General features: G+C 45.0%; 2 protein-coding genes across 6 annotated transcripts; one reads left to right on the forward strand and one right to left on the reverse strand.

Moving 5' to 3' along the window:
- Nucleotides 1-11: 11 nt before the first annotated feature.
- Nucleotides 12-27019, reverse strand: MYO19 (myosin XIX). Of its 5 annotated transcripts, XM_040618843.1 has the most exons (27): nt 26888-27019; nt 26343-26466; nt 25071-25148; nt 19491-19566; nt 17484-17628; nt 16548-16696; nt 16221-16334; nt 15374-15506; nt 15093-15162; nt 14633-14735; nt 14324-14420; nt 13761-13837; nt 13290-13380; nt 12064-12232; nt 11676-11749; nt 11460-11581; nt 9643-9756; nt 9109-9285; nt 8109-8255; nt 7454-7561; nt 6532-6602; nt 5459-5568; nt 3478-3638; nt 2692-2821; nt 2416-2501; nt 1761-2066; nt 12-817 (listed from the first exon to the last, which is right to left on the reverse strand). In XM_040618843.1, exons 4-27 carry the CDS (start codon nt 19500-19502, stop codon nt 689-691), a joined length of 2895 nt encoding a protein of 964 aa, XP_040474777.1. In that variant the 5' UTR covers nt 19503-19566; nt 25071-25148; nt 26343-26466; nt 26888-27019; the 3' UTR covers nt 12-688. The 5 variants fall into 5 exon arrangements, with proteins under 5 accessions (XP_040474777.1, XP_040474786.1, XP_040474805.1 ...); XM_040618852.1 differs by lacking the exon at nt 25071-25148; XM_040618871.1 differs by lacking the exons at nt 25071-25148; nt 26343-26466.
- On the forward strand, nt 21184-23286 carry PIGW (phosphatidylinositol glycan anchor biosynthesis class W). Its single transcript, XM_040618911.1, has one exon. It carries the CDS (start codon nt 21184-21186, stop codon nt 22702-22704), a length of 1521 nt encoding a protein of 506 aa, XP_040474845.1. The 3' UTR covers nt 22705-23286.
- Nucleotides 27020-27070: the final 51 nt, after the last annotated feature.

Raw genomic sequence — 27070 nt, forward strand, 5'->3', positions numbered from 1 at the left:
AGGTGGTCAGATACCTTTACAAGGTATTTAGCAGTTTATTTCAAAGTGGCACACACAGAATTGCTGAACATTTTCAAGACCCATTTCAACAACAAAAAGATGGACGGAGCATCTGACGAGAACCTCTGCAGGGGTAACGCTGTTGACGAGGGAGCGCTAGAAACGCATGGTGGTTGTGGCAGAACATACAGATAAAAAGCAAGAGTCTGGTTTTGCTTTTTCCCGAGATACCTGCCTTTAGTGTTACAGCCGACTGCCACGCACTTCCTCAGTCGCAGTCTGCTGCGGTGTTCCCCAGCACTCGCGGTCAGGCACAACGCTGTGCCTCCCAGGGAGAATCCAGTGTGCACCAGAAACATTTGCCTTATTTGCTCTCCCATTACCAGCCTCTTACTTCTCCCAGGTAATGCCACAAGTGTTCAGTTCAAATATATATTGCTCAAAGCACTTGATCTGTTTTAATTGAGTGTTCTCCTAGTGCTGGTATTTCCTCTAATATGTGCGTGTGTGTCAGAGGAGGAGTTCCCCCCTATGCATTCTGATTTTGAAGTATATTATATGTACAAGGCATCAATATGGAAAGCTCTTGAGGTAGCAGCAGATACAGACGTCGAGTAATTTGAAAGCAGCAGCTTGCAGACAGCCCTTCCCTGAAGGAAAACGTACAGTATATGCAGATGGCCAGAACCTATGTCGGAAGGAGATTTTTCCTCTCCAGTAAGATCTGGTTAAGTCCAGTGATGGAACAGGCATCTGTGTGGGGGCTGATGTTTGCGTAATGCAGGGGAGACTTCTTACAGTGAAACTTGATGGAGCCCTACAAGAAGAGGCAGAGAGGTCAGCTGATGTTTTTGCCAGATTTTGAGCTAATTTTGCTATTCAAACCAAGTAGTGCTTTAGTATATAACTAACTAGTGAATGAGTAAGGATAGAGGGCAGACTTCCAAAGGAGTCCTAGCCAAATGGATTTCAGATAAATTATTACAACAACGAGTATCAATACTGTAATTTGAACTGAAATTGGCTGGAACACTGAAGGTTTGAGTATTTAGTACTGAACTTGGTACTGCTGCTTCCTACTCATAGTAACTGTAACCAGGCACAGGCTCATTCCTGCACACATCATTTTGTGCAACCTCGTTCTCACCAAAAAAGCCAAGCAGAAGCACCAGGTGGTTTGTAACTGGAGCACAATTTCTGAGAAGCCAGCGTAGGCTGTGGCTTGTCTGTAGTAAGTGGTATCCAAGACTGTTCTGCATGTGCGTAGGAGATTAAGTACTTCAAGGTTGTGCCCTGAAAACCCTCTATGCAGACTGGTCCGTGCATGTCTGCACAGTGAAGTTACTGCCAGAATTACTGCGGTATTATTAATGCACCCAGAGGCTTTTCCCCAGGTGGATGCTTTTTCATGTGTTCACCTGTTGTGCAGCTTGAATCCCCTAAGCAGAAAAAGTACACGGTACGGAGGAGCAGAGCCCGTGTTGGGATCCCTGCTCTCCATTCCTGAAGCAGAGCTCTGATCAGTTTGTGCCTATGGCAGCGATCAGGAAAAGTTTCCCAGCTTGGCCGAGAGTCGCAGCTCAGCCCTGTGCCTAACCTGACCTGCTGCTGTCGGTGTCCTTCAGTACCTAAGCCCGTGGGAAAAGGAAGACGGTAGCGTGAGAGCAGACTTCACGGTCGCTCCGCTCAACAGAAGAGTTCAGGTTCCTGCACGGAAGAGCTTAATTGTGCTGCTGCCTCGAGTGCATGAGGTTGGTTACCTGTGGGAGAGCTCTAACAGAAGTGATGCCGCAGCCAAAGAAACAGCTTTCCACCTTGCAGCTGCCGCTCTCCTGCAGCACCTTGAGACACGCCAGCAGGGACAGGTCTCTCCGAAGTCCCGTTACAGTAACAGGTGCAGCAGCCAGGGCAAGGCCAAGAGGCCAGAACTGAATTATTGCCTGCAGAGGCCAAGTTGTTTCCAAAGGGAAAGGTGGTTTGGCTGAGGTCACCGTAGCTCCAGGAACTGAGAACGCCTTTTCTTCACCCTCATCCAATTCTGCTGCTGCTAATGCAGCCATTTTTGCCTGAAGAGATGCAGAACAATATTCTTGAACAAAATTCTCAGACATCTTGAACAGAATTTAAAACTGCAAAACTCGGAGTCTAAAAAAGGGGGCATCTTAAAGGAGAGGGAGCCCTTTGGGACATTTTCCCCCGTCATGAAGGAAGTTTACTGTGCTGTCTGCGCTGCCACCCTGTAGCAGCAGCTCTACAAGATTGGCATCCACCTTGTACTCTTCAGCTTGAGAAGAGTTTTCTGGAGAAGTGGCTGTATTGGGTTTGTACAGTTACCTGACAGAGGCATATTCCCTCTCAAACACTAAAAAGCCCCAGTCACTCAGTTTCAGTGCTTTCCTGTAGCAGGGTACTTACTTTCCATTTCCTCCAGCCATGCTTAATAACATTAGCAGCCCCACGCATCCTTTGGAAGCGATTCTTGGCTAACCAGGAACGAATAGCTGAAGATTTTAATTAGAAGAAATATGAGTTCAAAGCATCTCGGAAGTTCTTGCACACAATGTAAGAGAGATGGCACTTAAGCCTTCTCCGTGTTCAATTAATGTAACCACTCCTGCCACTTTTAAACACCCAGTGTAACTGGAAATGTTACTTGTGATATTATAGTCAGCCACACCCTTATCAAATTACCTGCTTGGATGACAGTCGCGGACCATCTCTCCTTAGCTAGCTTCTTCTGCTTGAATCTCCTCCAGCAACACTGAATGCAAAACGCTTTCTCATTTAACACCTCTGCTCTTCTAGCTTCAAGTTGCTCCAGCTGCATTGGGGACACGAGCCTGCAGTTAACGCCCAGGCACGGAGTTGTGTTCACAACTCTCCCCCTTCTACAGCCTCTTGGTGTTTGCCAGAAAACCACACGCACACTTCGGTGTGCCAAGACTGCTGGATTGGGTTTTAGAAGTGAGAGCACTTCATTAGTGCTTATTAGATAACACGTAAAATGGAAATGTGACCTGAGGGAGAAAAGACTGTTGTGGGGAGAAAAAGTGGGCACTCCCACACTCACAGTGGCAGCTGGCTTAAAACTAGCTGCACTGAAGGGAGTTCCCAGCACGCAGGCTTTGCACAAGTGCCCTTGGCCCCTTACTGCTCCCCCAGAGCAGCAGCTCAGGCCTGTCAGAGTCCCAGGCCCACCAGCTGAAGCCTTCGCTGGAACCGGGAGGACACCGACAATGCTAGACACAAGCGCAGCTCCTTGTCCGTTAGCAACAAGGATGCCATTAAACTAAGTGCTTCTCATAGTTGGATTCTGCTGGATGTTTGATTTAGTTTAATAAACTGAAGGGAAATGCCAGACACTGGTCGCACTGGCATTAGCAGCAGTATCGCCTAAACCACGAGGATAATCTGTGCCAGAATCCCCGTGATGCAGGTACGCTCCAGGACTCTTAGCCAAGGAAACAGCGCTCTTACCACAGAATTAGCCATAAATACTTTGGTTTTGCCGCAGTACACTGAAGTGTTTTCTGCTCTGTCCCCTGTTTGCTCAGCAGCAGTTTGTCCCATAACATTCTGAAGGATCTCAAGAACAACAGAACGTGGTGCGATGTCATCATCCACCACTGGCGTCTCGCCTGTGAATGAAGCGTTGAAGAGAAGGTGTCACAAAATTTGGAAATCAGGACCAAGGAACTGTCTTTACACTGAGACCTCCTGGCCATTTGGGGAGGGGGTGTGTGTGTGACAGCTGAGAGACATCACTAGGTCTAGCTGTGTTTGAGGGGAAAATGTGACCGCATAGGTTGCGCCATGTGCTAGCAGCCAGAAAACCAGCGTGTGTGGTGGTGTGCTTTACCTAGGGTGGAGTCTGGGTGCTGCCCTACCACCCCTGTTATAACCTGCCCGTGGGTCACGCCATTATGGGTAGATGGAGGCAATGAAACACACATACGGAGGGCTCAGCTTTCTCACTTAGAAAGCAAAAGCAATCCAATTAAGAAGATATTTGAGCAGCTCAGTCCTAAGAAAATCTCAGGAAATACCCAAAACTCAAAGCTGTGGGGAACAAAGACCAAACAGCACCTAATCAGGCTACAGCATTAATGTACTGGAAGATGCGGGAACAGAAAAATCGTACACAACGCTGCAGCTTTCACAGGGCATCAGAAGCAGCTACAGGGACACGTACTAAGCAGGAGTTTATTGCAGCAATAAGTGGCTATTAAAACCATTTCTGGGATGTAGTACACAGGTTTTTTGCATTATGAGACAAACATGTTAGCCAGATTAATCTATTTGGAAAAAGAGGTAATTCAGACCTGTCCTTGAAAGAGATTGTGTTGTTCAAGGCAATGCTGCATGAGATTCTGCATGCCCAATGCCGGAACTTGATGGCCTTTGTATCTTTCCATCCTGGATACTGTTTGCTTTTCTGCTATAAATATTTCTAAGGAGATGAGAGCATTTTAAGGTACTGAAAACAAATACAAGCAATTCTTGCTTACAGGAAGACATCTGGTGACTATGATGGTGTTCATGGGGCTGGGCTGATAAGGCAACCAAAAGCTTATTTTCATGTTTAGGAAATTGTTTTGTTTTGTTTGCAGCTTATTACCCTCTAAAGATAAAAAGGACCAGTAACCTATCGCAGTGAGGCATTTCAGCTAATGGGTTTGTAACTGAGGGAGAAAGATACAGTGTGTAAGTAATTTTCCAGCCTATGCTTCCTTACTTCATTTCATTTCCATAAAGTGAATAGATTTCCAGCCGTTTTACTTATCTGACAGGCTGGTACTTACTGGTCCTGCTTCCCATGTTTACTGGTTACTGAACAGACTCACTGGGTGAAGATGGGATTAATGTGGGAGAGAAAATGGGGTTGCAGTAACTTTCAGTATTACATGTCACCTGCCTCATCAAGAAGTTCATACCAGAGATGTTACCTTGTAGACTGGATTGTGTTTTTTAAATTCCATCCTTGTTCTTGCTTAGAAAAAAGAATCACATACAGAAGTTTGCAAAAGGTAGAAGAAGCAGCAGAATCCAGGTAAGCTAGAAGGTCAGTGTGTTTGGCAAGAAAACAAGGTGGGGAAGAAAAAGAAAGGAAGGAGAAGGAATATAAGCAAAAAGGTAAGTGGTTTTCAAGTCTATTCAAGAACCAACTCTAAATCAAATTATATCAGGGGAGGACCTTGAACACCATTGTACTGTAATTGCTTTAACAAAGAGGAACACAGAAAAATGGCAGTAAGATGAAAGATTCACACTTTAAAAGAGAGCCTGCTGTAAGCGTTAGGCAAATTAGAAACTCAAGTTGGCGACAGATTAGAAAAATATTTTGAGAATACTGGTGTCCCTAGTGCTAAATACAGTAATTTTATCTGATTTATGTGATATCAGATCGGTGCAGTGATAATTCTACTTGGTAGCAGAGGAATTATCTGAAGAAACATACCTTTTTTCTCGGCAGTGTGACAGTTGCTTTTATCACACGCTCTGTTTTTATTGGATCCACATGATTTCCTCAGTAGGTCATAGCGCTCAGTGAAACTTTGGAAAGGGATCCTGACAGACAAATGTACAGTTAATTGTAAGCAAGTATCATTTACTATAACGTAAATAACCTATCCTTTGGGGGGTGGAAATTGCAGAATGGCTTCAAAGATCCAGTGCAGAGAATGCAAACAGAGTGATGCCTACGTAGTCAGCAACAAGCAACAAAGCACAGAGCTTCTGAGGAAATGTAGGAGACCGTGTATTGCCCCGTAACAGCAGTGACTGCCTGGAGCAGAGACTGAGCGGGACTGGTGCTTGTTGGTGATAATGGTGAGCTTCAGCCCATCGACACCGAGCTGTCAAAACCGTGACCAGCTCAGGCCTTGTTCTCTCCATCCTCTAAAGGTGGGCAAGAAAGCCCAGCAAGGAGCCTGGCTGCCATGAGATGCTCCACTTCAAGGTGACGGTGCTTAGATGAATGCCATTTATAATTTAATTTTAATTGCTGAAAATGTTACTGTGAAAGCACATTCAATTAGAAAGTTCTAGTACATGACAGTCTACATCAAAACACCTCTTCCCCAGCTTCTCAGACTGGAAAAGAACAGTGAGCTCTCCGACCAGGGGTGTGTTATACATACATATCTGGACTTTGATAGTATTTGGTGTATTTTTAAGAACCCCATTGTCTTCAATGCAGGTTGTGCTAGCACTGCTTGTTGTGCTGTTACTGCACTTCTGGACTTGCTGAACAAGCAGAGTGTCACTAGCCAAAATGCAGAACAACAGTCCAGATTGTGACAGGTATTTTTTTGTCCCCAAAACATGAAAGAGAGGTGCTCAAATAAGCTTAAAAGCAAGTAGTGAGCAGAACTCTTCAGACAGCTTTGAAAGAATTAGTAGTTTTGTGGTCTGAAACGGACTGTAAAATATTTGCATTTCCTGCTTACAAGCTCTTCTGAATAACTAATAATGCCGTAATTGCTGTAGAAATGGATTATGGAAGATGCTGCTCAAGAGGTTTGGACTTACCTAACAGGGAAGCCTGCCGCACTGATGGTGATGGCTTCGACTATTCCACACGCTTGGAGCTGGCTGAGAACCTGAGGCATAAATTGAGATGGTTTAGGTGACCTCTGTCTGTGGAAACTGCTGCTACGGTCTGCGCAGGGGGTGCTGCACTGGTGGCCAGGGAATGACTGGAGAGGGCAGGGAAGGGGGTTACGCAGCCTTGGAGCTACTGCTTTGAGTAACACCCAGAGGAGGGTCACGGCAGCGCTAACGCAGGGGGACAGCCCTCAGTGCCCCCTTTCGCGGTATCCACACCCCCTGCACTGACCAAATGCAGCAGAATATGAAAAGCCGGTGTTGGCATTTTAATAGTACTCGCATGCAATCAGCAAATTCTCTGAGTGTTTAAAATTAAGGCAGCACTACAGCTGCTTGTTTTTACGTCAGATAAGGTTCTCTAGTTACAGCTTTAGCATCTGCTGCTCTGTTCCCAAAGACATGCTTGTTGGCTGATCTCATCTCACTTGTCCTACACTAGACTCCAGGAGCAAGCGAAGTTTTGTTGTGAGCATTCACCGTCCAGGTATCCATGTGACCGGGACTGCTGAGCAGTCAGATCACCGTTATCTGTTTTGAGGGCTGGGATGGCAGCACCTCAAATCACCCAGGAGCGCTCTGGTAACAGAGCTTCTCATACAGCAACGTGTAAGTTGCATCTGGAAGGGCTGCTGTGCTGACTCGCTCTGTTTTAGACAAGCATCATCAGTGATTCTGAAAGGACATTTATCCGGGAAGCTCCAAAGGAGAAAAAGCTCTTTCAAAGCATGCTGTGAAAAGGGCTTTTTGCAAGTGACTCAGGATCGTAAAAGACCCAACACAAAGCCCTGAACAATATCTCCAGGAAGCTTCTCGACTCGGTGGGGAAAGGCTTTTGCAAAGTTACCTCTTCTCTTCTAAAAGTCATCGCCTTGCACTCAGCATTAGGCTTGATGCACCGGATGTAATGTGCTGTGGTACTATTCAAAATCTGCATGAGATGTTCAAGTGAACTCTGTAGAAAACAAATACAGGTTTAATTAGGGACGCCTCCCCCACAGGTGGTTAGAGGCTTAATTAGGGACTCCTCCTCTGCAGGTAGTTACAGGCTTAATTAGGGACTCCTCTGCAGGTAGTTTAGCTAATCAGTGGTCTTCTATAAAAACAGTGAAGCCATTTTTAGCAAGGATGGGTTTACAGAGTCAGTGTTAGCAGGGCTCTTCTATGAGGACAGCTTGAGCAACAAAACTCCACTCTGTGGATGCTTTTGTGAGATTGTTGATAGCAAATTCAGGAAGTTTCCAAAATTATAGCAGGACCATCAGTTGAAGCTAACCCCTCAAGAAGAACAGGTAGGAAGAATCCTCAAAGAGGCAGATGCCTGAGTGTTAAAGGAAAAGGTAAAATGGGACCGAGTTAAAACCCAGAGTATCGGGAGCCTGAGGTTATTTCTGTTTTACAGCTGCTTCATTTTACCAACACCTGATCTTGGTCCAGCTATACTGTTTCCTCACCTAGTTATGACGATAACAGTAGAAAGCAGAAACTTGAATAGGATGTACCTTAAACTTTGACACCACTGTAACAACAGCCGCTCTGTTCTGTGTTTTGATGTTATTTTGATTCCTTTCTGTCACAGGAAATAATTTTTGAAGCAAGGGGTCCTTAGAATTCTGCAAAACGTGGACCAGCTCTAGCGGAATGGGGTCCTGCGAACACAAACATGACTCATTAGCATTTGGACTTTGCCAGAAACCTGTTACCTTTGAAAATGACTAAAAATTCCACATATATAGATGGAATAGTATTTTTGATGGCAGCTTTGATTTAACCACAGCTGTAGTTTCAATTCTGACTACACACGTTCATTCACAGTTGGATTCACGTAGTCACATGTACGACTGCTCCTAATGTTGTTCTCATTACACCACTGACGTGAGCTAGGAGTCTCAGGACTAGTTTAATCCCGTAGGACAGTCTACAGCAGATATTAGGAAGTCTTCCTTTTAATTAAGAGATGGTATCTTATTGCATCACCTAATACCACTTGTCATAATTGGTAGCGATGTCAGAACTAACAAGGGACCCTTGTATCTGCAGGTGATTTCCCTGATGGCACAATGAGGCCAAAACTTGAGTTTCCTGGTACTTCCATGAGTTATCAGTGAAGTCCATGCTCTTGCTTCTCATAAACTTATCTGAATTTGGGGGAAAAACAAACCGCTGTATTTATGATTGTAGAAATGTCCTGATGCCATTAACACTTCTGCGTTGTCTCAGGAATGGAAGAAGCCCTGATTTGGTGATACATGGTCTGCTGGTCCCTCAGCTGGAAGGTCTGCTAACAGAGCGTTTGCTTGTGCCAGCGATGGTTCACTGAGAATCAGACCAAAGACATCGCCCGCCTTTACACAGCCTGAAGGATCTACTCAGAGCAAGGTATGTATATCCAGTAAGCATCACTGAGTGTGCTTGTTAGTGGTGCCTTGATTTAATTGCTTTTGATCTGTAAGATGGTTAGGTTTGGGGTTTTTTTACACAGTTCTTTCTGAAAGCACCTACCTTATTTTTCTCCACCATTGCTGCCAGCTGATAGCAGACTTTGCCAGCATAATGTGAAATAATGAAGTTAGGCTTCTTACTGAACTTGTTTCGACTTAAACATTGATTATTAGACAAGGCTTTCTCAATCCGAGTTTGGAACAGGTCAGTGTTAGAGGATCTATTCAGACGGCACTCCTGCAGAACAAACGAGACAAAGTTGCAGCATCTCTTATTTGTCATGAAGAACTATCTTTAAAAGTTAAGACACTTTAAAATCATAGCCATTTTACTTTTAGAGTTGCTTTGAGTATGCAAGCCCTGAAATACTGGGGGGAAAAAAACCCAAAATAATGTAATTGAGGCTTCATATTTGAGTCAGAACATCCAGGATCAGAGGGAAAAAACACAACTCTGAATAGGAGAGGCAGTGTCATGATTTTTCTGAAAATGAGCTTGGCAGAAATGTTATAGCTGACAAGTTTCCTACTAATTCAGCATTCACGTCTTCCTTGGTGGCACAGGCGGAAGGCAGACAACTAGATCCACACTTACCTCATTCAGCAAAGAAAAAATGCTGAGCGGATTGCCCTCGATCAGATCAAGGCAGTTCTGGTTATCCCGGTAGTTTATGAAAGACCATTGCAGGCCTTCAGCTGCATATTCTTCCTGAAGTAAGAGAGAACCTGGTTATTCTGCAGCAGAGGGCACTACAGCTCAAATAACCACTGTCTTGTGCAGATTGCTGCAGTTACTGTTTAACAAATTAATCCCAGGCTCAGTCTGCTAATCTAAAGTTCAGCTCGTGTTCAACGGCAACCTTGAGGAAAAAAAACAACGGAGGATATTCTACCCCAGGTAGCTTTTGAATATATAGCAGCAAATCCTGCTGGAATGATTTGTGTAAGCATCTGGGAACCTCACAGGTTTATCAGTGCGCTGCAAGGCTGCTTTACAGAGGCTACCGTCGCACTAAGCCTCTCCCGGCTGTGCTGAGTTTTGCCCTGAAGGGCAAGGAACACGCAGAACTCCTTCCTTAGATGGGACACAGCCCTAAACCAACCACTCTGCACTAGACTTTACTAACTTGGCACCATTTAAATCAAAGCCTGATCCAAAAGGAAATAGAGAAAGATACTGGTTGAAATAATTTGTACAATATGCCGTATTACAGATCAAACTGTCAGGAGTGTTTAACAAGCACAAGCTCTGGCCAGTTATTTAAAAAGTCTCCTGCCAAACGCTTGCTCAGCACAGCCGCTAATGGCGTTTAAGTGGGTTGGGACACAGCCAGATCAAGAGAGGTAAGAGGGCAGGCAGTAATTGGGAGGGTTGCTATAAACAGAGGTCATGAATCAGTTTCAAGGAAAGTAATTGTGTGCTTGAACTTGGTTTCCATCTCCACTGACCAGTAACCCCTGGCATACTAATGAGGGCAGGCAGAAGAAAAAAAAAGGCTGGGCGTATGAAAGCACAGGTTATGGTCAGAGATACTTATCTCCTGAATAAATTGACAAAACTATGCTGTGAGGCAGAAGGTGCCATCAAGAAAATAATTTCCCAGATTCCAGTTAATGGCAAAGAGCATTGTGGTAACAAATCTGTAATGTGGAGGAATTTAGCGAGGACTGAAATAAATCTATTAGAGCAGCAGTCCCGGCAGGGACTCTGTAGCTTTCAGGGCACTCAGATGAGAACTGGGATTAGCAGTGTGTGACCAGTTAGGCAAGTGGCCACAATGCATTTAGCATGGTGCAAATAATTTCTCTGCTGTGAAACGACACAACTTGTGTACCTCCTCGTTCCAAAAGAAGAGCTGATGCGCAGTGGGTTTTGGTCTTTAAAGGTACCAGCACGACAGCGAGCTTTATGAAGCTGTTCTGCGGCAGGAGGCCTCCACCCGGTGCTACGTGCTGCTGGCGTTCCGGTTACAAGGTTCTGCTGCGCTCTCTGCCTTTGCACCAAGTTCAGGTCTAGAAGCTCCTCACCCATTTAGGTACTTTGTACTTAAGAGAATCAACCAGCAGCTTCCAAGAGAGTCTCAATTTAGGCTACCCTTGCCTCAAGAATTTAGTTTTTAAGTGCTCAGCTCTTTCAGGGAAAGCAAACAGTTTAACAGGCCACAGAGCCACTGGAGCTGTATAATGGGAAACAGTTTTCCAGTACTCAAGAGAGAAACCTGTCTCATTTCACCAACAGCCCCACATGCTCCTCTTTAAAAAAGCAACTGTTACTGACATCCTACTGTTCTGTTGCATTGCTTGCTCAACTGAAGGTTGCAATCTGACCAGAGGCACAGAAATGCAATTAAAGAGACAAAAGATGCTAGTTTAAAATTAGTTATTTCACATTTGATCTTAGTGATGTATTACCTGTTGTGACTTCAGATAGTGTGCTACAAAGTGCTGCTGCAGTTTCTCATTGGCGTAGTTAATACAAAGCTGTTCCAAGTTGTTTTCAGGGAAGGCTTCAAAACCGTAAACATCCAACAAACCTAGAAGGAATTTGGGAAGACAGCACATTTTGCTCTAGGAGTAGCTTGAAGGACTTAACGGTTCCTCAGATAAGCCAGGGGTGAATAACCATACCTATGAAGCTGGTCCACACCGACGGATCTGCATAGATACTTTCATTTATGACCAAAACGAGCCATTCAAACAACCTGCAGACAACGACAGCTGGGTTAGTTGGAAAGTGCTTGGTTACAACAATCTTTTTCTGCTGTTTATACCAGTATCATGTGGAAGAAACAAAACAATTATGGCATGCTGCCTGCTGACATGAAACGGCAGTTCTCTGCAGATCTCTCTGTGTCCCTATCTACAACTGAATCAGGGATGTGGCGAGAGGGGAAGGGAGGGTTACGATGTTACTGAGTCCAAGCAGAAAGCGAGGCTAAGTAAATCTCTCCAGCCTCCCTGTTCTCTCACAAAAGTTATATGGATTAGCACAGCAGCCTGGCCTGCGTGTCCTTACTTAGCGTAAATCACTTTGGCGAGGCAGTCCCTCCTAGTGTCACATTCGGCTCTGGAGCATGGCTTCTTGAAGACTTGTTGTTTTCCAGCGGTTATTGTTCGAATTCTTAATGATTCCAGTAGTTCCTCGACGGGTATCTTCAGCAAATCTGCAGCAGTCATCACAAAACCTTGTTCAGAAAAAAAACCATCGCAAGGTTATCTGGAGTGTCACATGGATGCGGCCCCTTCAAAGGTATGGAAGGTCTAGAGATAATACAGAAAACTGACACTTCCATGAACTCAGCAACTTAAATGTGGATTTTGGATCTTTATACCCAAACTTGGGAGAAAGTTTTGCAAGACCAGACTTTTAATTGGGATGTATAGTACCCCTAAAAGTTTAGGTACTCTATTTAAAATGAAACAACCGAAATGTTGTTCAATGTTCAATTTTAAAATGAAATACTGAAAAGTCTGAAGTTTGCCACACTGAAGCAGGCATTTTAGAGAGTACTCTCTAGGTATATCTTTGTTACTTTTTTGAACAGACACCTCTAAATGCAGCTAGACAAATCAAACAGTCACAACCAGAAGAAATGGGGATTTGGGGGATACTAAGGAAATGTAGAAGAATGAGTATTTGCTAGCAAAGCATTTAAGGTCTTGTTAACCTGAGCTGGGTGCAAAACTATTTGAATATTAAGTAGTGTGAATTCAGCACATGGGAAATAATAGTAGGGAACTTCACTATTCAGAACAGTATTTTAGTTCTGAAGGAAAACTAGATCCACAAGCCTCCTAAAGACACACAGAACAACCTATATTCTGTGCCACAATTTAACAGATTTGTTGTGACTAAGTTTTAGTCTTTATCATGAAAACTTCAAAGCTTTCATTTTAAAAGCCCTGCTCTCCACTTTGGGTCAGATTTCTGGAAGTCTTGTGATGTCAACCTAAGATTACAATCAAGGGCAAGAGTTCGGCCAATAATCCTTCTGAAATGACTGTCTAATGTTGCAGTTGTCTTGACCTGTAACGGAAGGCTATTATCTCTCAGAGCAATGAGGCATTAGGTTTTTGTTTGTTCAGTACTTTGAAATTGTGAAATAAAGAACAAAAACATGCTTAAATTTTGGGTTGCCCGTGACCTTGATAGTCTCCTATCAAGCAGAAGAGCATAGTAATCCTTTCCATTAGGCACCTGCACTAAGATAACGCTGGAGCACAGCATGCTTGTTGCCTCACCTTTGGTTTTGTCTTCTAGTTCACAAGGCTGAGATTCATCCACTGGATTAGAGAACTGAACGTTCCCAAGATGGAGAAGGCCTGACAACACCTGAAATACAGTCAATCGTTGAGTTTTCTGAAACAGAGCTGCCCTCCAAGGCAGCGCCCTCTTAGCCTTCCTTTCGCCACACACACAGGACAAGCCAAAACATTTCTGCACAAAACAAAACAAGATGACTCCAGGCTTCTATGTTAATTCCTCGTGCTGCAATTGCTGAAGGAAAACTAAAGTTCACAGGTGCAGGTTTTCAGTTAAGATCTAGTATTTGGCTATGCAACCTCATGTGTAGCTGCAGGCCCTCCAGTCAGGAATACTAAACAACCCGTGCTCTGTACGTTGATACAGATTTACTTCTGCAGAAAGCCCACACTTAAGAGACATTCCAACCATCACTAGCAGCCTTGTGGTGACCGTGCTTTGTACCTGACCTTGAAAATATTGTTCTGGGTGGAGCGGTCAATGCCCAAGTGAAACATTGCATCTCTGGTCACCTCGAAGCAGTCCTCTGAAAAGCCAAACAAGTTCTATTTAAACGAAAGCCACGCACGCAAACACAGGCAAGCAGAACACTCTATACCGTGTCCAGTTTAGCTGGAATTGGCAGAGGACACCAAGGGAGCCTGATGCTCTTTTGGTAAATCCCAGAGTACAAGCTGGAGAACCAAGTCATTGGCTTAACACTGACTCTGTGGGGCTCTGAAGTTAGGCAGCAGGTTGCTGAAGCACGTCCAAAGACAAGACAGTTTCTAAACATAGCCACAGAGAGATGCAAATTCGTTAGGCCAGAAACCGCTGCTTTAAGACAGATGACAACTCTTAACAGGGCAATGAAACTTAAAAAGATTCACATTAATGCAAGCGGCTTTGCAAAACGTCTGCTGCTGGCTGACCAACCTGGGTCATGGGATTTAATAGGACAGACACATTTTTGCCTGCCTGCCTTGAAAGTTACAGCCATTATTAACGGACAGTCTGCGAAACTAATCTTTACCATCTAAGTTTCTTTCAGAATTTGGCAGCCAGCGGTAGTGAGCCCCTTCTGGAAGGTTCCATTCCAGCCTCTCCTCTGCAGTAGCACCTTTTGTGATCTGGAGACAGAAAATAAGGTAACAACTGATTTCTGCCTTTGGTATTTACAGCTCACAAACAATGAAGAATAATGTACTAGGAGCATGATTTAATTTGGAAGCATGGCAGACAGGAAAGCTGTTAAATATTTAAAGCTGCAACCGTGCTAAAGCTGGTGATTACATCCCCACTGTTTGTCAGAAATAGCTAGCAAAATTAACTGAAGGCAAACCTGATAAAAAATATGAAAGTTTCTTTCATTGGGGGCCTGATAGGCAACTCTGGTCTTCTCCAAAAGGAAAGTCTGAATGGAAGCACTACTCAGATGGTGGAATCTAGAGGGGGGAAAAAAAGCAAAGATTTCAACAAAACTTCCTCATAGAATCCAATAGGTGTCGTGTTGTTACGATACCGACTGACAATGAATGCTTTGCAGTTCACCTTCAGTTATGTGCAAGCTTAATGTAATGTTTTATTCAGAGTTCTTAACTGCATCTCTGTTTTTCCATTGCTCTCTTCTAGAGATCAGGGTGAGAGCTTGCAGGAGGAAAAAAAAAAAAAAAGTAAGCTGCCAGCAAACCAAAATATGTTCTAAAGACAGATAAAATATTCTATGGCAGACTTCAGAAACAGGCTTGCAAAGATTTAAAGGAACAAGACAATAGATAAGGTTTTTACACAGTAATTATTACCTGTCTAACTGAAGCTGGATGTATTTTCCAAAACGGCTACTGTTGTTATTCCGCAGGGTACATGCGTTTCCTGTGAAATTGCCAGTGACAGATACAGAATGATCAGAGTGGTTCCACTCTTCCATGTGGGAGATACAGATACTAAGGGTGCTTGTTCATAGCTCCAGTATTTGAAGAGTTTGTCTTTTAAGACAAGGACCAAGAGCTAGCTTAGACTTGTGTGTTAACAAAGACACACAGTGGCCACTACTTCTTTTTGTGGTTAAAAAAGTCTTGTTTACCAAATGCTTCCATGACAGGGTTGGAATCCAACACTCGCTTCTCTATCCTTTCCACAGTTTCATTGCCTTTTCCGGAGATAACTGGAGCAGCAACAGAAGCATAGAATTTCATAAGGCAGCGAGAGGTCCAGGTCTGCAAGACAGAGGCTTGACAAAAGGTCTTTGTTTTCACCATGTTATTAGTTATGTCAGTTAGTGAAGCAGTGCTAGCTTCTGAAAACACAGTGTGCAGCTGGCGATGATGCTAAAGATAATAACTGTGTCAGGTTTATAGCTCTAGTTTGGTGGAAACCTTTTGTGCATATGCTTACATGCAACAGACACGTATTTAAATGCTGGTGGAGTCGGAGTGCTTTGCTGAATGGCAGTTTTATCAAGATGTAACCATCTGGAAGCTCAGCTAGAATTAACAGCTAGTATCTTAAGATGAATTGAATATAAATGGACTTTGAGTCATTAACACTCAGCAAATCATTTTGTTCTCAGGCTTAAAAATATCCTCAATATCTTCCTGAATAGGGATGGACCATTACAGAAGGGCCTAGGATAGGATCTGAACTTTCCACTTCTTCCAGGTCTCTGCGGAGGGCTTGCTGAGACCCACACTAGCTCCCTGACAGACTAGGGTGAGAACTCAGGTGCAATTCTGGTTGGAACGATTCAAATCCAGCCCTCCCAGAAATTACAGATGTCACCTAAAGAGCAGCTATATTAAGTAGAGTCTATGTAACTGCAGCAATCACTTAATGCTTTATGCATATTTCAAGAGTTGTGCTAGAGCAGACTGGCTACGTGCTCTAGCAAATCTCAAAACTTAAGAGCAATGTCAGAAAAGAATCTCCTTTACCTTCCCAGCACCGCTTTCTCCACTCACAATTATTGACTGGTTTACAGGGTCTATCTGGCTTTGGACGTTTCTGTAGGTTTGCTCAGCCACTGCAAAGATGTGAGGTTTTAAATCCTGGCAGTAAAAAAGAATATTCATATTTAAGAGAACGGTAAGTACACAGTTCAACAGCAAAGGTCTTCTCGCATTTCTCTGAAAGCAGTACTGCTCTTTTAATGTTTCACTAGAAATGGGTTTTATCCTTTAGGATTATTCTGCTTACATGGATTTGAAGAACTTGACATCTGGGTTCTGCAGAAGGACAGTTATTTCAAATCTAAGGATTACCTGAGGACGAAGTGCAACATGGTACTCTCTCATAAGCTCAGGTGAGTAGAGGCAGGAGACAGGCTGAAATGGATTCAAAGCCACCAGGCTGCAGCCAGCATTTGTGTAAAACAAGTTCACTTTGTATCTTGCTTGAAGACATTTCAGAACTGAAAGACACACCTTCTGTTAGCATCGTATGTATTTGTGTATTTGACTCTTCCTGTGCCTGTTTGTAACAAAAGCCTTCAGATATCTCACCTATTAGGTTTAATAGAGAATGAAGTGATCAAGAGAGGGATACAGGTCTAATATACATAACGATGTCTTAAAGAATTGCCCTTATTTTTAAAAATCCTAAGGGATCTGCTAACTATTCCATCCAATAAATCCTGTGCTTTTATGAGGTTTCACACAATCAGTCCTAGAAAGCAAATCTGTTCACTTGCAGAACAGACAGAGGCAAGAATTCCCTGTCTGCACTAGGAACAGGCCTTGGCTTCTCTTCATCTTCAAAAGGTTATCTTCAAAAGACAAGTGAGGAATTTACTTTTCAAAACCAATTTCATGGATATATTTTGAATCTCAGTTAGAGACTCGTTTTCTGATATGTTCCTATACCACCAAACTGCAATCACAAGGTCATGCTGGAATCCTTCAGTAGCATTAACTCTCAGTCACACCCTGGCTACCTGAACCAACACCACAAACGTGGCCTCTGCATGCAGAGCTTGATAACAGATCAGCATGGCTAAATCTACAATAAAAGTATCTTGAAAAAAATTCAACCAAGCCAAATGTGACTTTCTAAGGCTCTGAATAGGCTTTAGTAAGCTTTGAATTTTTAACTACTGTGTTAATGACAGTATTAATCCAAGGAGAACAGCAACTACCATATATTAGTAGCCACCAGGGAATGTGACTCCTCAGGAGATGCTCTCCTGGCTGGCAGCTTACCTGTTGTAGTTGTCACCGGATTAACTTTCGTGAGGTCATCAAAAAGATGCAGTTTCTCTTCATCACCGAGGAACGCTCTAACTTCTTCTTCAAGTGATTCACTGAGGTCATTCTGGGTGATAGAATCTTCATTTTGGCCTTTTTCCTGGAAAGGATGTCAGATCAGCGCCAGTCAAAGGCTGAATATAGCTGGACTTGCACCTCACCAGCTATAGTTTATAGCTCTTCTACTGCTTCCATGTAACAGAAGTTTGGTCTTGGCAAGAGTCGTAACTTGGTATGTTAGAGCTACTCTTCCTCGCCTGCCTTCCCCCTGCATCAATGGTTCCCATGGGGCGCTCTGTTTTTAGAAAGTTATTATTATCTAGCACATGAGAGATGGCAGCTGACAACACTGTCTGTAAACTGAATTCATCGCGGGTAATTCTGGCTGTAAGCAAAGGCACTTGGAAAGAATGTGTCCTTACACTCGCACTACCTGGCGCCTGCTATTTTGCAGGTTGTTCAGCACACCCTTAACGATGCTCTTAACTGGCATGTTTCTAAGCCTGTGAGTGTCATGCATTCAATGCAAAGGCTGCCTTGGGCAGCGGGAAGGCCTGGTTGCAGAGGCTAAGGTAGAGATGAAAGCTACTGTGGTCCAACACAAATGCAGTTTTCCTAAAAAAGACTTATTTTTAGAGCAGAGATTGAGGGCCCCAAGGGTGACGTTGCAGAGCGCACGCGTGGCAGCCAGGGGAAAGAAATGGCGGTGTTACAGGAGCTGGCCTGCATTAGGTGAAGATTTGTCCCCTTTGAAGCACTTAAAGTATTTAAATCGTAGCCTCTGGGCTCCCATGTCCTTGACACCATTAGTTGGAAGGACACTTCTGTTGTACGAACGTAATGGAAAGCTTGGCCAGAAGGGAGATTTCAGGTTCTGTTTGTCATTTCTGGGGGGGGAAGAAGAGAGTGGCTAGAAGAGAGAACGAAGAAGGGAAAAGATCCCAGTCCTGATTTTTGCATTCCAGGTATTCCTTTTCTGTTCTCCTTCTCCTTGACAGAAAGTTTTCCAAAGTAACCCCTCATTTACATTTAGTAGCATAAATCTGCAATTCTTTACAAGTTAACCAAGTCAATGAACAGCATCACCTTGTTTATACAGAAAAAGTGCTAGATTTAGTTAGCAGCATTCCCACTACATGAGCTAAGCCCATTAATACAGCAGAAAATATACTGCAAAACCCCCATTAATGCATTTCTAAAAAAAAAAATATAAAGCTACAATAATGAACTCATTTAGGAGCATTATTATCTTTTTCAGACAGCATAAGTAGTTCATTTCCAGTAATGCAAAATTTTACACAGCAAAGGGACAGACAAAAAGCTTAGCGAAGGAGTTAAGCATTGCCATCCAAGTGACTTCTGGTTTTCTCCTCTGAATGAACATTAAGAAGCTTGAGCTTTCACAGAGAGCAGGCGCACACAATTATGAAATACTTCATGGACAAGATGAGATTCTGCCAACTGCCCATTCTTCTGTACGCTCCCATGTGTTCACTGCGTTATGCTGGCACCAGCCAACTGAAGTCCATTGTGCAGCTGACACTGCAAGACCTGAGAAAGGGCTCATTTTTTATTTTTGCTCCCCTGTACCCCCCTACTCAACGTTGCTTCTTTGAGAAGAGATGGCAATCACTTAGCCAAAAGAAAAAAAGGATTTGAAAATACAATCATTTCTGATGCCTACACTGCATTGCTCACGTGTCCATGAATTTTACTGGAAAAATACCCTTAAGGATGTGCTTGCTACATGCGTCAACACCTGCCCCGTTAAAGCCAATGGCATAACAAAAGTTGCTAGCTGGCGTTAGTAACACAGCTCAAAACCACAGTTAATAGGTCCAGTCAAGTCCGGGTGAATATCCATTAGCAGTTACCAAATCTTGACTACATGGTAATAAACCAAGAATTCTTTCCTGGCAGTAAAATTTAATTAGCACGCACAACTCCTGGTTTTCTTTTTACCTGCTTTGGCATCTTGTCCCAGCCCTATGGATGAGAATGCTGGAGGGGGCCTTTACGATAGCTTGTTCAAATCAGACTGAAATAAAAAAATAAAAATTAAAAAAGGCATTTAGAACAAAATAAATCTGGACATGTCATTCTCTGGCAGGTTCCACAAGCAGAGCCTGAAGGCTTCAGACAGAATTACCGATCCCGGTGGGGCGCAAGTAACGCTGGAGCTAGGAAGCCTACCCGCACTGTCAGAGTAATAGTCATACATTAAGCAAATAAAGCTCATTTGGAGGGAATAATATATCTTTCCTTACATCAGGAACAAAATGTTTTGTTTCTCTTGAATTAATAAAGCAAGGTTTCTTGGCAAGAAACTGCAACTTTGTTAAATTCCTCCTGTTGGGACAAATGGGAAAGATGTGTGGGTCTGACAGTGTCAGAGACGCTAGTGCTCCTGGAAGAGGAGTGACGCGGAGAACTGTGTTGCAGGAGAAACCAGATGCGCTTGCTGTCCTCCTGCTGTGTCCTCTGCTGGCCCTCGGTGGCAAACGGGGGCTGCAGTCACATCGCCGGGGAGAATTTGGCTGCCTTCCAGCAGCTGAGACTGCCAGTACTTTTCTTTTCTTTTTCTTTTCTTTTTCCAGTCTAGTCTGTTTGTATTCCATTTCTATTCTATTCTATTTTTACTGTAATTTTATTCTATTTTATTCCTATTCTATTCTCATTCGATGCTATTTTCCATGCTATTATTCCTGTTCCGCTCTCGCCTGGGACGCAACCCCCCTTCGGGACCACTCTGCCGGCGGTGCCCAGGAGCAGCGCCCCGGCCCGGCCGCAGTGCCACGCGTGCCGCCCGCTCGCCGTGCCAGCCCCGCCGCCCCCCGGCTCCCGCCGCCCCCCGGCTCCCACCGCCCCCCGGGGCCCTCCCCGCGGGCACCCCCCCCCCAACCCCCACCCACCCCCCGCGGCCGCCCCAGCCCCGCGCGTGTTCCCGCAGCAGGCCCGGCGGGCAGCGCGCACTCACGGCGGGCGGCAGCGGGCGGCGGCGGCGGCGGCGGCGGCGGCCGGAGGAGGCGGGGCCGGGGCGGGCGGGGCCGGAGCGGGCGGGGCCGGGGCGGGCCCAGCGCTGCGGAAGAGCAGGCCGCTGCCCACCGCACAAAGCGCGGCCGGCCCGGGGGCTCCGGCTCCGCACCGGTAAGCTCCCCCAGCGAAGCCCGTGCGGGCGAAGCGGACAGACCGGCAGCCCCGCATTCCCGATTCCTGCTTTTAACGCCTGGCATGCCCCAGCTTGCGGCGGCACCGCGGTGGGACCGGGCCCCTCTAGCAAGGCCGTCAGCCGCCGGTTCCGCGGCGCTGCCCGTGGCACGGGCCTCGTCTGGGTCGCGGATTTCTGTGTCCGTTTCGTTAACGCTCCGGAGAACGCGGCGGGGCTACCCACGGTGTGAACGTTCAGCCCCGCACTGGGCGTTTCGCCATCTTCCGCAGGAGCCCGTGCGGGCTGCCGGGGCAGCGCAGGCGGCGATGGGAGCTCGGTGAGGGCCGGCGGGGGGGCAGCGCCCTGCGCTCCTCCCGCCGGGTGACCGGGAAGCTCCCGAGATCCCTGCGTGTCCGTCAGCCCGTCCGGCAGATTCAGTCTGGTGAAGTTCTACCACCCCGTCTTACAAAACTAAGGCAAGCGCCCGTTTGTGCTTTCAGAGGAAGGATGTCGCCAAGGCACCTGAAGGAAGCCTTTATCAGCAACTTAAACGGGACGAGTTTGCTGGAAATCTCCGTGGGCTTGTCCCTGCCTCCGCTCTGCCTGCTCTGCAGGGGACTCCTCTTGATTTTGTATTACCTCAACTATGGCAAACCTTTGAGTTCAAGAAAACAGAGCCTACTGCTAGACTTCCTTGTGCTAGTATCTCCCCTCGTCTTCTCCTGTACAGTCTTGTCTCCCATCATCTTTTTCATGCCAGCTATCATTGCGGCCTTCTGTGCTGGAATATTTTCTAAAATATACAGCCAAAGGAAACACAAGACCAGAGTGTCTTTTAGGCAAATTGTAAAAGACTTCCAAAAGATGTACTTGGATCCGGAATACATTCCAGCAGTAACTGTGTTTCGTGTTTACATCAATGTGTTGACATCAATCAGCATTTTAGCAGTGGATTTCCCGCAGTATCCAAGGCGCTACGCCAAAGCCGAGACCTATGGAACAGGAGTTATGGATTTGGGGGTTGGAGCTTTTATTTTTGGCAACGCTCTTGTTTGTCCTGAAGTTAGACAAAAGTCTCCTGTGACGCAACCAAGATTTTCCAGTCTGGCCAGGCAGTTCTCCTCCGTTTGGCCACTGATTTTTCTTGGCATCGGACGACTGCTTAGTGTTAAATCTATAGAGTACCATGAACATACTTCAGAGTATGGAGTGCACTGGAATTTTTTCTTTACCCTAGCATTTGTGAGGCTTGCAGCATCACTACTTTTAGCCATATTTCCAAAAAAGAACTCTTGGATTGTGGCTATAAATCTCGCTGTGCTTTATCAGCTTATTCTTAATGCTACCTCTCTGAAGATGTTTATCTTGCACGGGAGCAATGGCAGAGATACTAGGGTTGGCTTTTTAAATGCCAACAGGGAAGGACTGCTCTCTCTGTTTGGCTACCTAGCCATATATATGGCGAGTGTCCAAGTGGGACTCTGCCTGCGGAAGTGCAGAAACTCAGTCAAAGGCTGGATTGAAGCAGTGTGTTTCTCACTGCTCACGGTTCTCGTGCTCTTCGTATTTCTTCATGTGTCGCAAGTGTACGCGGAGCCCGTGTCCCGCCGGATGGCTAATCTGTCTTTTTGCATATGGGTGGTTGCTCACTGTCTGACTTTATTTACCTGGTTTGTAGTGACTGATCTCATGCTGGTGTTCACAAAGCTTCTTGTGAAGGGGTCCAGCGTGCCCTGTTGCTGGAATGTTGTAAGGTCCCCTAATACTGGTAGAAAGCATGAACCGGAGGCCATGCCTATCGGAAGGGAAGGCAAGCTGTCACACCTTTGCCTGATTAGCGCTATTAATAAAAACCAATTACTGTTTTTCTTGCTAGCAAACGTTATGACTGGTACTGTGAATATACTGATAGACACACTCCACAGCAAGACTGCATTTACATTATGTATACTACACTTCTATATGTTTTTTAACTGTTTAGTTATGTATGTATTACATGCCAGAAATATAGTATTAAAGTTCTGGTGATTCCGCTCTGTCTTAAGTGGACTAATTTGTTTGCTGTAGCTGAATGATGGTATTTTAATGGAAAAAATAGTATTTTTCCTGTGTATTGCAGTAATTTATGACTTAGTACAGCTTTTTATGCTTGACTGTTGATTATCTTCTAATGGTTTGTTTTACCAGATATACAGTTGCTGCTGTTACATGTTTTCCTGAAAGCTTGCTTTTTGAGATTGTTTGCCAAATACTGCTGCTGCTGCTATAAACACACATGCAGAAGCATTATGTGGTATTTAGTGAACTGTATTTGTACCTGAGCTCTGATAGAATTAGATAACAGTGTATAGAGTAGAAGCTAGATGAAAAGTAAGAAAATGAATAATTATATCTAGAGAGAGACTTAGCTGTGTCAAGATTTACCTAGTTAAGGCCCATGTAAGAATAATCCTTTATATAAAACTTATTAAATGGATACTTAAAAATGTTTTGGCCGTAGTCCTGCAAAGATTTATGCACATGCTTGACTTTGATATGTGTGTGTGTGAAATGTTAATCATATACTGAAATCTAAATTAGCCTTTGAATTAAAGCCAAATTTTATTTTCATCCTCGCTGATGAATATAAATGAAGACCCTAGATAAAGTGTGATGCTCCAAAGGACAAAGCTCAACTGTAGATGCATTCGTAAAGCAGTTGTTGGAATTTGTGGTGCACATAGTAAGAGCAGCACAGCCTTTTGTAAGAAAATACAAAGACCCAAAACTAATTCACCCCCAACCTGCATATCAACATTTTGTGACAGCTCCTCCTTAGGAGCGCTGCAATATATGGTCTTCAGCTCTACTTTGAAAGTACTCGAGGCCCACCTACTTGTCTATAAAACTCTTTTAAACAGCAGCTCATTTAGTGTTGTATTTTGACAGCTGAGATGTCTTCAAGTGGGAACGTTCTGTATTAAATTTTATTAGCAAACAAACAGCGTGGAAATGAAAAGAAGCATGATGCAGTGGGCCAGGGTGCCCAGCAGAGTGCTGACATGAGGTGTTCTCAGGTTTTCTATCACAGTCTTCCTGCAAGCCCAGAGCAGCACATGCTCTTTGTTCAGTCTTCTGACTGTGACAGTTCTTCCTGACCTCATTAAGTTGTTGAGGAGAGAAATATATTTAAAGATTGTGAGGAATTCAATAATGGGAGATATAAATACTTAAGAAGTAGAATACAAATGGTAGTTGATGATAGATGTCTAATGTCAGCGGAGTTACAGCAGTGCACATGGGCCATATTTCATAGTTCTCCTGTCTATCAAATGTGATGAATCATAAAACCTATGGAGATTAAGCCTCTAAATCAGATTCCTTAAGGCAGACATGCTGTGGAATATTCTTAAATTTACAAGGTTCTCTTAGCCGCTGGCCAATGGAAGGGTGAAGTCTGAGGATTATAGGCTGTGGCCATGCTGGTTTCATGCTTGTTTACTTCCAAGTTATGGCCATATAGTCTTCAGGATTAAAGGAAAACCAGCCTGTGTTATCCTGGGGACAAATGCCATTAATTGGCAACAATGTCTTATAAACAGTTGTCACAGTTCATAGCAGAGTTTTCTGGTAACTGGTGTATGCATTTATTTTAAAACGTTTCCTATCCTTGCCTAGGAGAGAAAGGCCTCCATCACAAACTGAATGGCACTACTCATTTATGCAAAATTACTCATGGATATTAATTTTGGAAATACTTTAGTGCAGTGAGTTCTTGTGCTTAAGTTCTGCCTGTGAGCACAAGTCTATCAGTGTGATTCAGAATGAAGGCATTAATTGGGTGTGACAAAGCAAGAGTTGTGTCTGGACAAGCAGCAAACTATCCAGATGCCAACTCCATTTCGTGAAGCAAAGATTACGTGGGAGGTCTGCTGTGTCTGTGCAGAGCCCTGCGCGCAGGCAGCAGGGTGGTGGGTACCAGCTCCAGGATGTAGCTGTGGTTTGCGAAAGCAAAGCTGGCAAACCGAGGGGACTGTGGTGCACATGGAACAAGAGCGAGAACAACCTGCTTGTCTCGACAGTGGCACAGTACCGCATCGCGAGGCCATCTCCCGCTTTTAAAGCCGTATGAAATTGTTCACCACTGAATTAATGAGAGACGATTAATTCTCATTGCTTATTGTTGATAACAAATGTGGCAAGCTCTGCCCTGAAGCAACCGGCACAGTTACCGACGCTTAATGTTTAGACTGTGAATACAGATAATTAACCATGCCTCTGAAAGAACCAAGAAATGCAAGCAAGCATTCTTTGATCACAGAGTCTGTACAAGCAAACAGCAGCGTAATGAGTTTGAAAAGATGCGAGAGAAGTTAATGCTACGCTACTGCTGTAGACGCTTTCTCTGCACCCACCTCAGTAGCTGTTAGCTCAGTGGCTGGCAGGCGCAAGAACTCCATTTCATTTCACTTTGGGGTGTTTAGAAGTGTAAGCTTGTACAGATCAAAAGATAAATTTTAAAAAATCATAAACTTTGCTTTAGCTGTTACATAATTAGTAAAAGTGTTAAGATATTTCAACTAGTAAGACTAAAATGGTAGTGTGCCACTGACTTCAATAATAATAGTAAAGCAGAGCACTGAGAAAACATAAATTGTTCTGTCTTTGCTGCCATAATTCCACCAAACAACCTTTTTGTACGGGCTGCAGGACAAAAAAAATATGGTGGCAGACTGATTACATTTATCCTTAACTTTGTTACACGTTAAACTTTAGTAGCTCCTTAGCAAATTTCATTTTTAAGGATTAACTTACTAGAATGCCTTCCTTTCCAACCCAGTAGCCTCTCTTTTGAAGTCAAATGTTACAATAAAGACTTCAGGCAGTATCCTATTTCAAAGCCTAAAGAACAGGCAAAAGAGGGGCATGCAAATGAACGGCATGAAGGGGCTGTCTGTCTTTTCACTGTTTATAGATAATGAGTAAGCTGCACGTTCTAGCAACTTAATAAAAAAACACAAACCACACCCTCTTCTGTGGATAAAAATTACATTAAATGTAACGGTGATTTTCATATCAAGTTGTTTATCAATGTGCACCCTGAGAATACAAAATTTGGGGCATTGCTGTTATGTCAATGTGATCCAACCATGCTCTGGGAGTGGCAGGGCAGAAGTGACCCAGCAGCCCGCACACTGAACGGAGCCTGCGAAGACAACATACGCTCTCCACAGTTCAGTATACTCACAATACTCTAAGCTGAGAAACTATCCCTTGTTACAAAATCCCATCTTTCTTTTTTCCTGAAGAAAACCGTGAAAATATGCAAACTGGGCAGCAATGTGGCTCTGCACAGTGTTTCTGTTAGAGGTAGAGATGTTGCATGATGAGCTCAATTAACTCCTCCACTAAAGATGGGGGTTTTTTGTAGAAACAAGGAAAAAAAATATATTCCTGCTCCCTAGTTGCCTACCCTGTGTTTTCTTGTGAGGAGTTTAGTATCTATATACATAAATAACAAGAATGAACAGATCAACTGTGTTATTTAATAGTCCAAGAAAGGCTGTGGAGGTTTTTTTGGCTGCCTAAATTAAGCAGCCACAGGATTTCTCACTGGCTGCACAAGGATGCTGCAGAAGCCAACAGCCTTAAGTCAGAGACCGTAATCAAATGAAAGCCTGCCTTACCTGGCATGTAATCAAGGCAGGGAGGTCTGAGGCTGCACTTGGATGCTCGGGCTGAGTCTGAAGTGCAGGTGTTGGATGCATTTTTGTTTGCTTACGCTCCCCATTGGTCTGCACTGGGCTGCATCTAACAGCAAAAGCTACATCAGGGCTGCTTCCACGCGTGGGCCCACAACACACTCCGGCCTTGTCCCACCCGAGTCAGCGATGAGTTTTCATCCCACCGACGCTCTGGGCCCCTCACTCCCACCGACTGCACCTCACAGGGAGCACGGGAGCCGCGCTGGGGCCTGCTCCTCACATCCTGCCGTGGACACGGCGAGGGCCCAGCCACAGGGCCCCGCGGCCCCTGTCCCGCCGGCTCTTCGGCCCCGCGGCCCCTCTCCGAGGCAAGGCGCGGGCCCCGGGGCGGGAAGGCGACGGCAGCGGCCGCCTCACGGGAGGGAAGGCCCGAGGCGCCCCCGCTGCCCCCGCTGCCCCCGCCCCCGGGGCCAGGCCTATATCGTGCCCCCGCCCTCAGGCCCCGGGCCCGCGGCGGCCGCCCCTACCTCAGCCTCCCACTCGCGGTGGAAACGCGCCGCCTGTGACGGGCGCCCCTCCAGCCGCTCCGCTGGCGGCCGGGCCGGGCCGGCGGTGCCGGCGGCTCCCGGGGCGGGAGGTAACGGGCGAGCGGGCGCCTCCTGCGGGCAGGCCCGGGGGCGGCCGGGCGGCGCCGCGGAGCTGCGGTCTCT

Source organism: Falco naumanni, chromosome 1, assembly GCF_017639655.2.
Source record: "Falco naumanni isolate bFalNau1 chromosome 1, bFalNau1.pat, whole genome shotgun sequence".
Taxonomy (NCBI): domain Eukaryota; kingdom Metazoa; phylum Chordata; class Aves; order Falconiformes; family Falconidae; genus Falco; species Falco naumanni.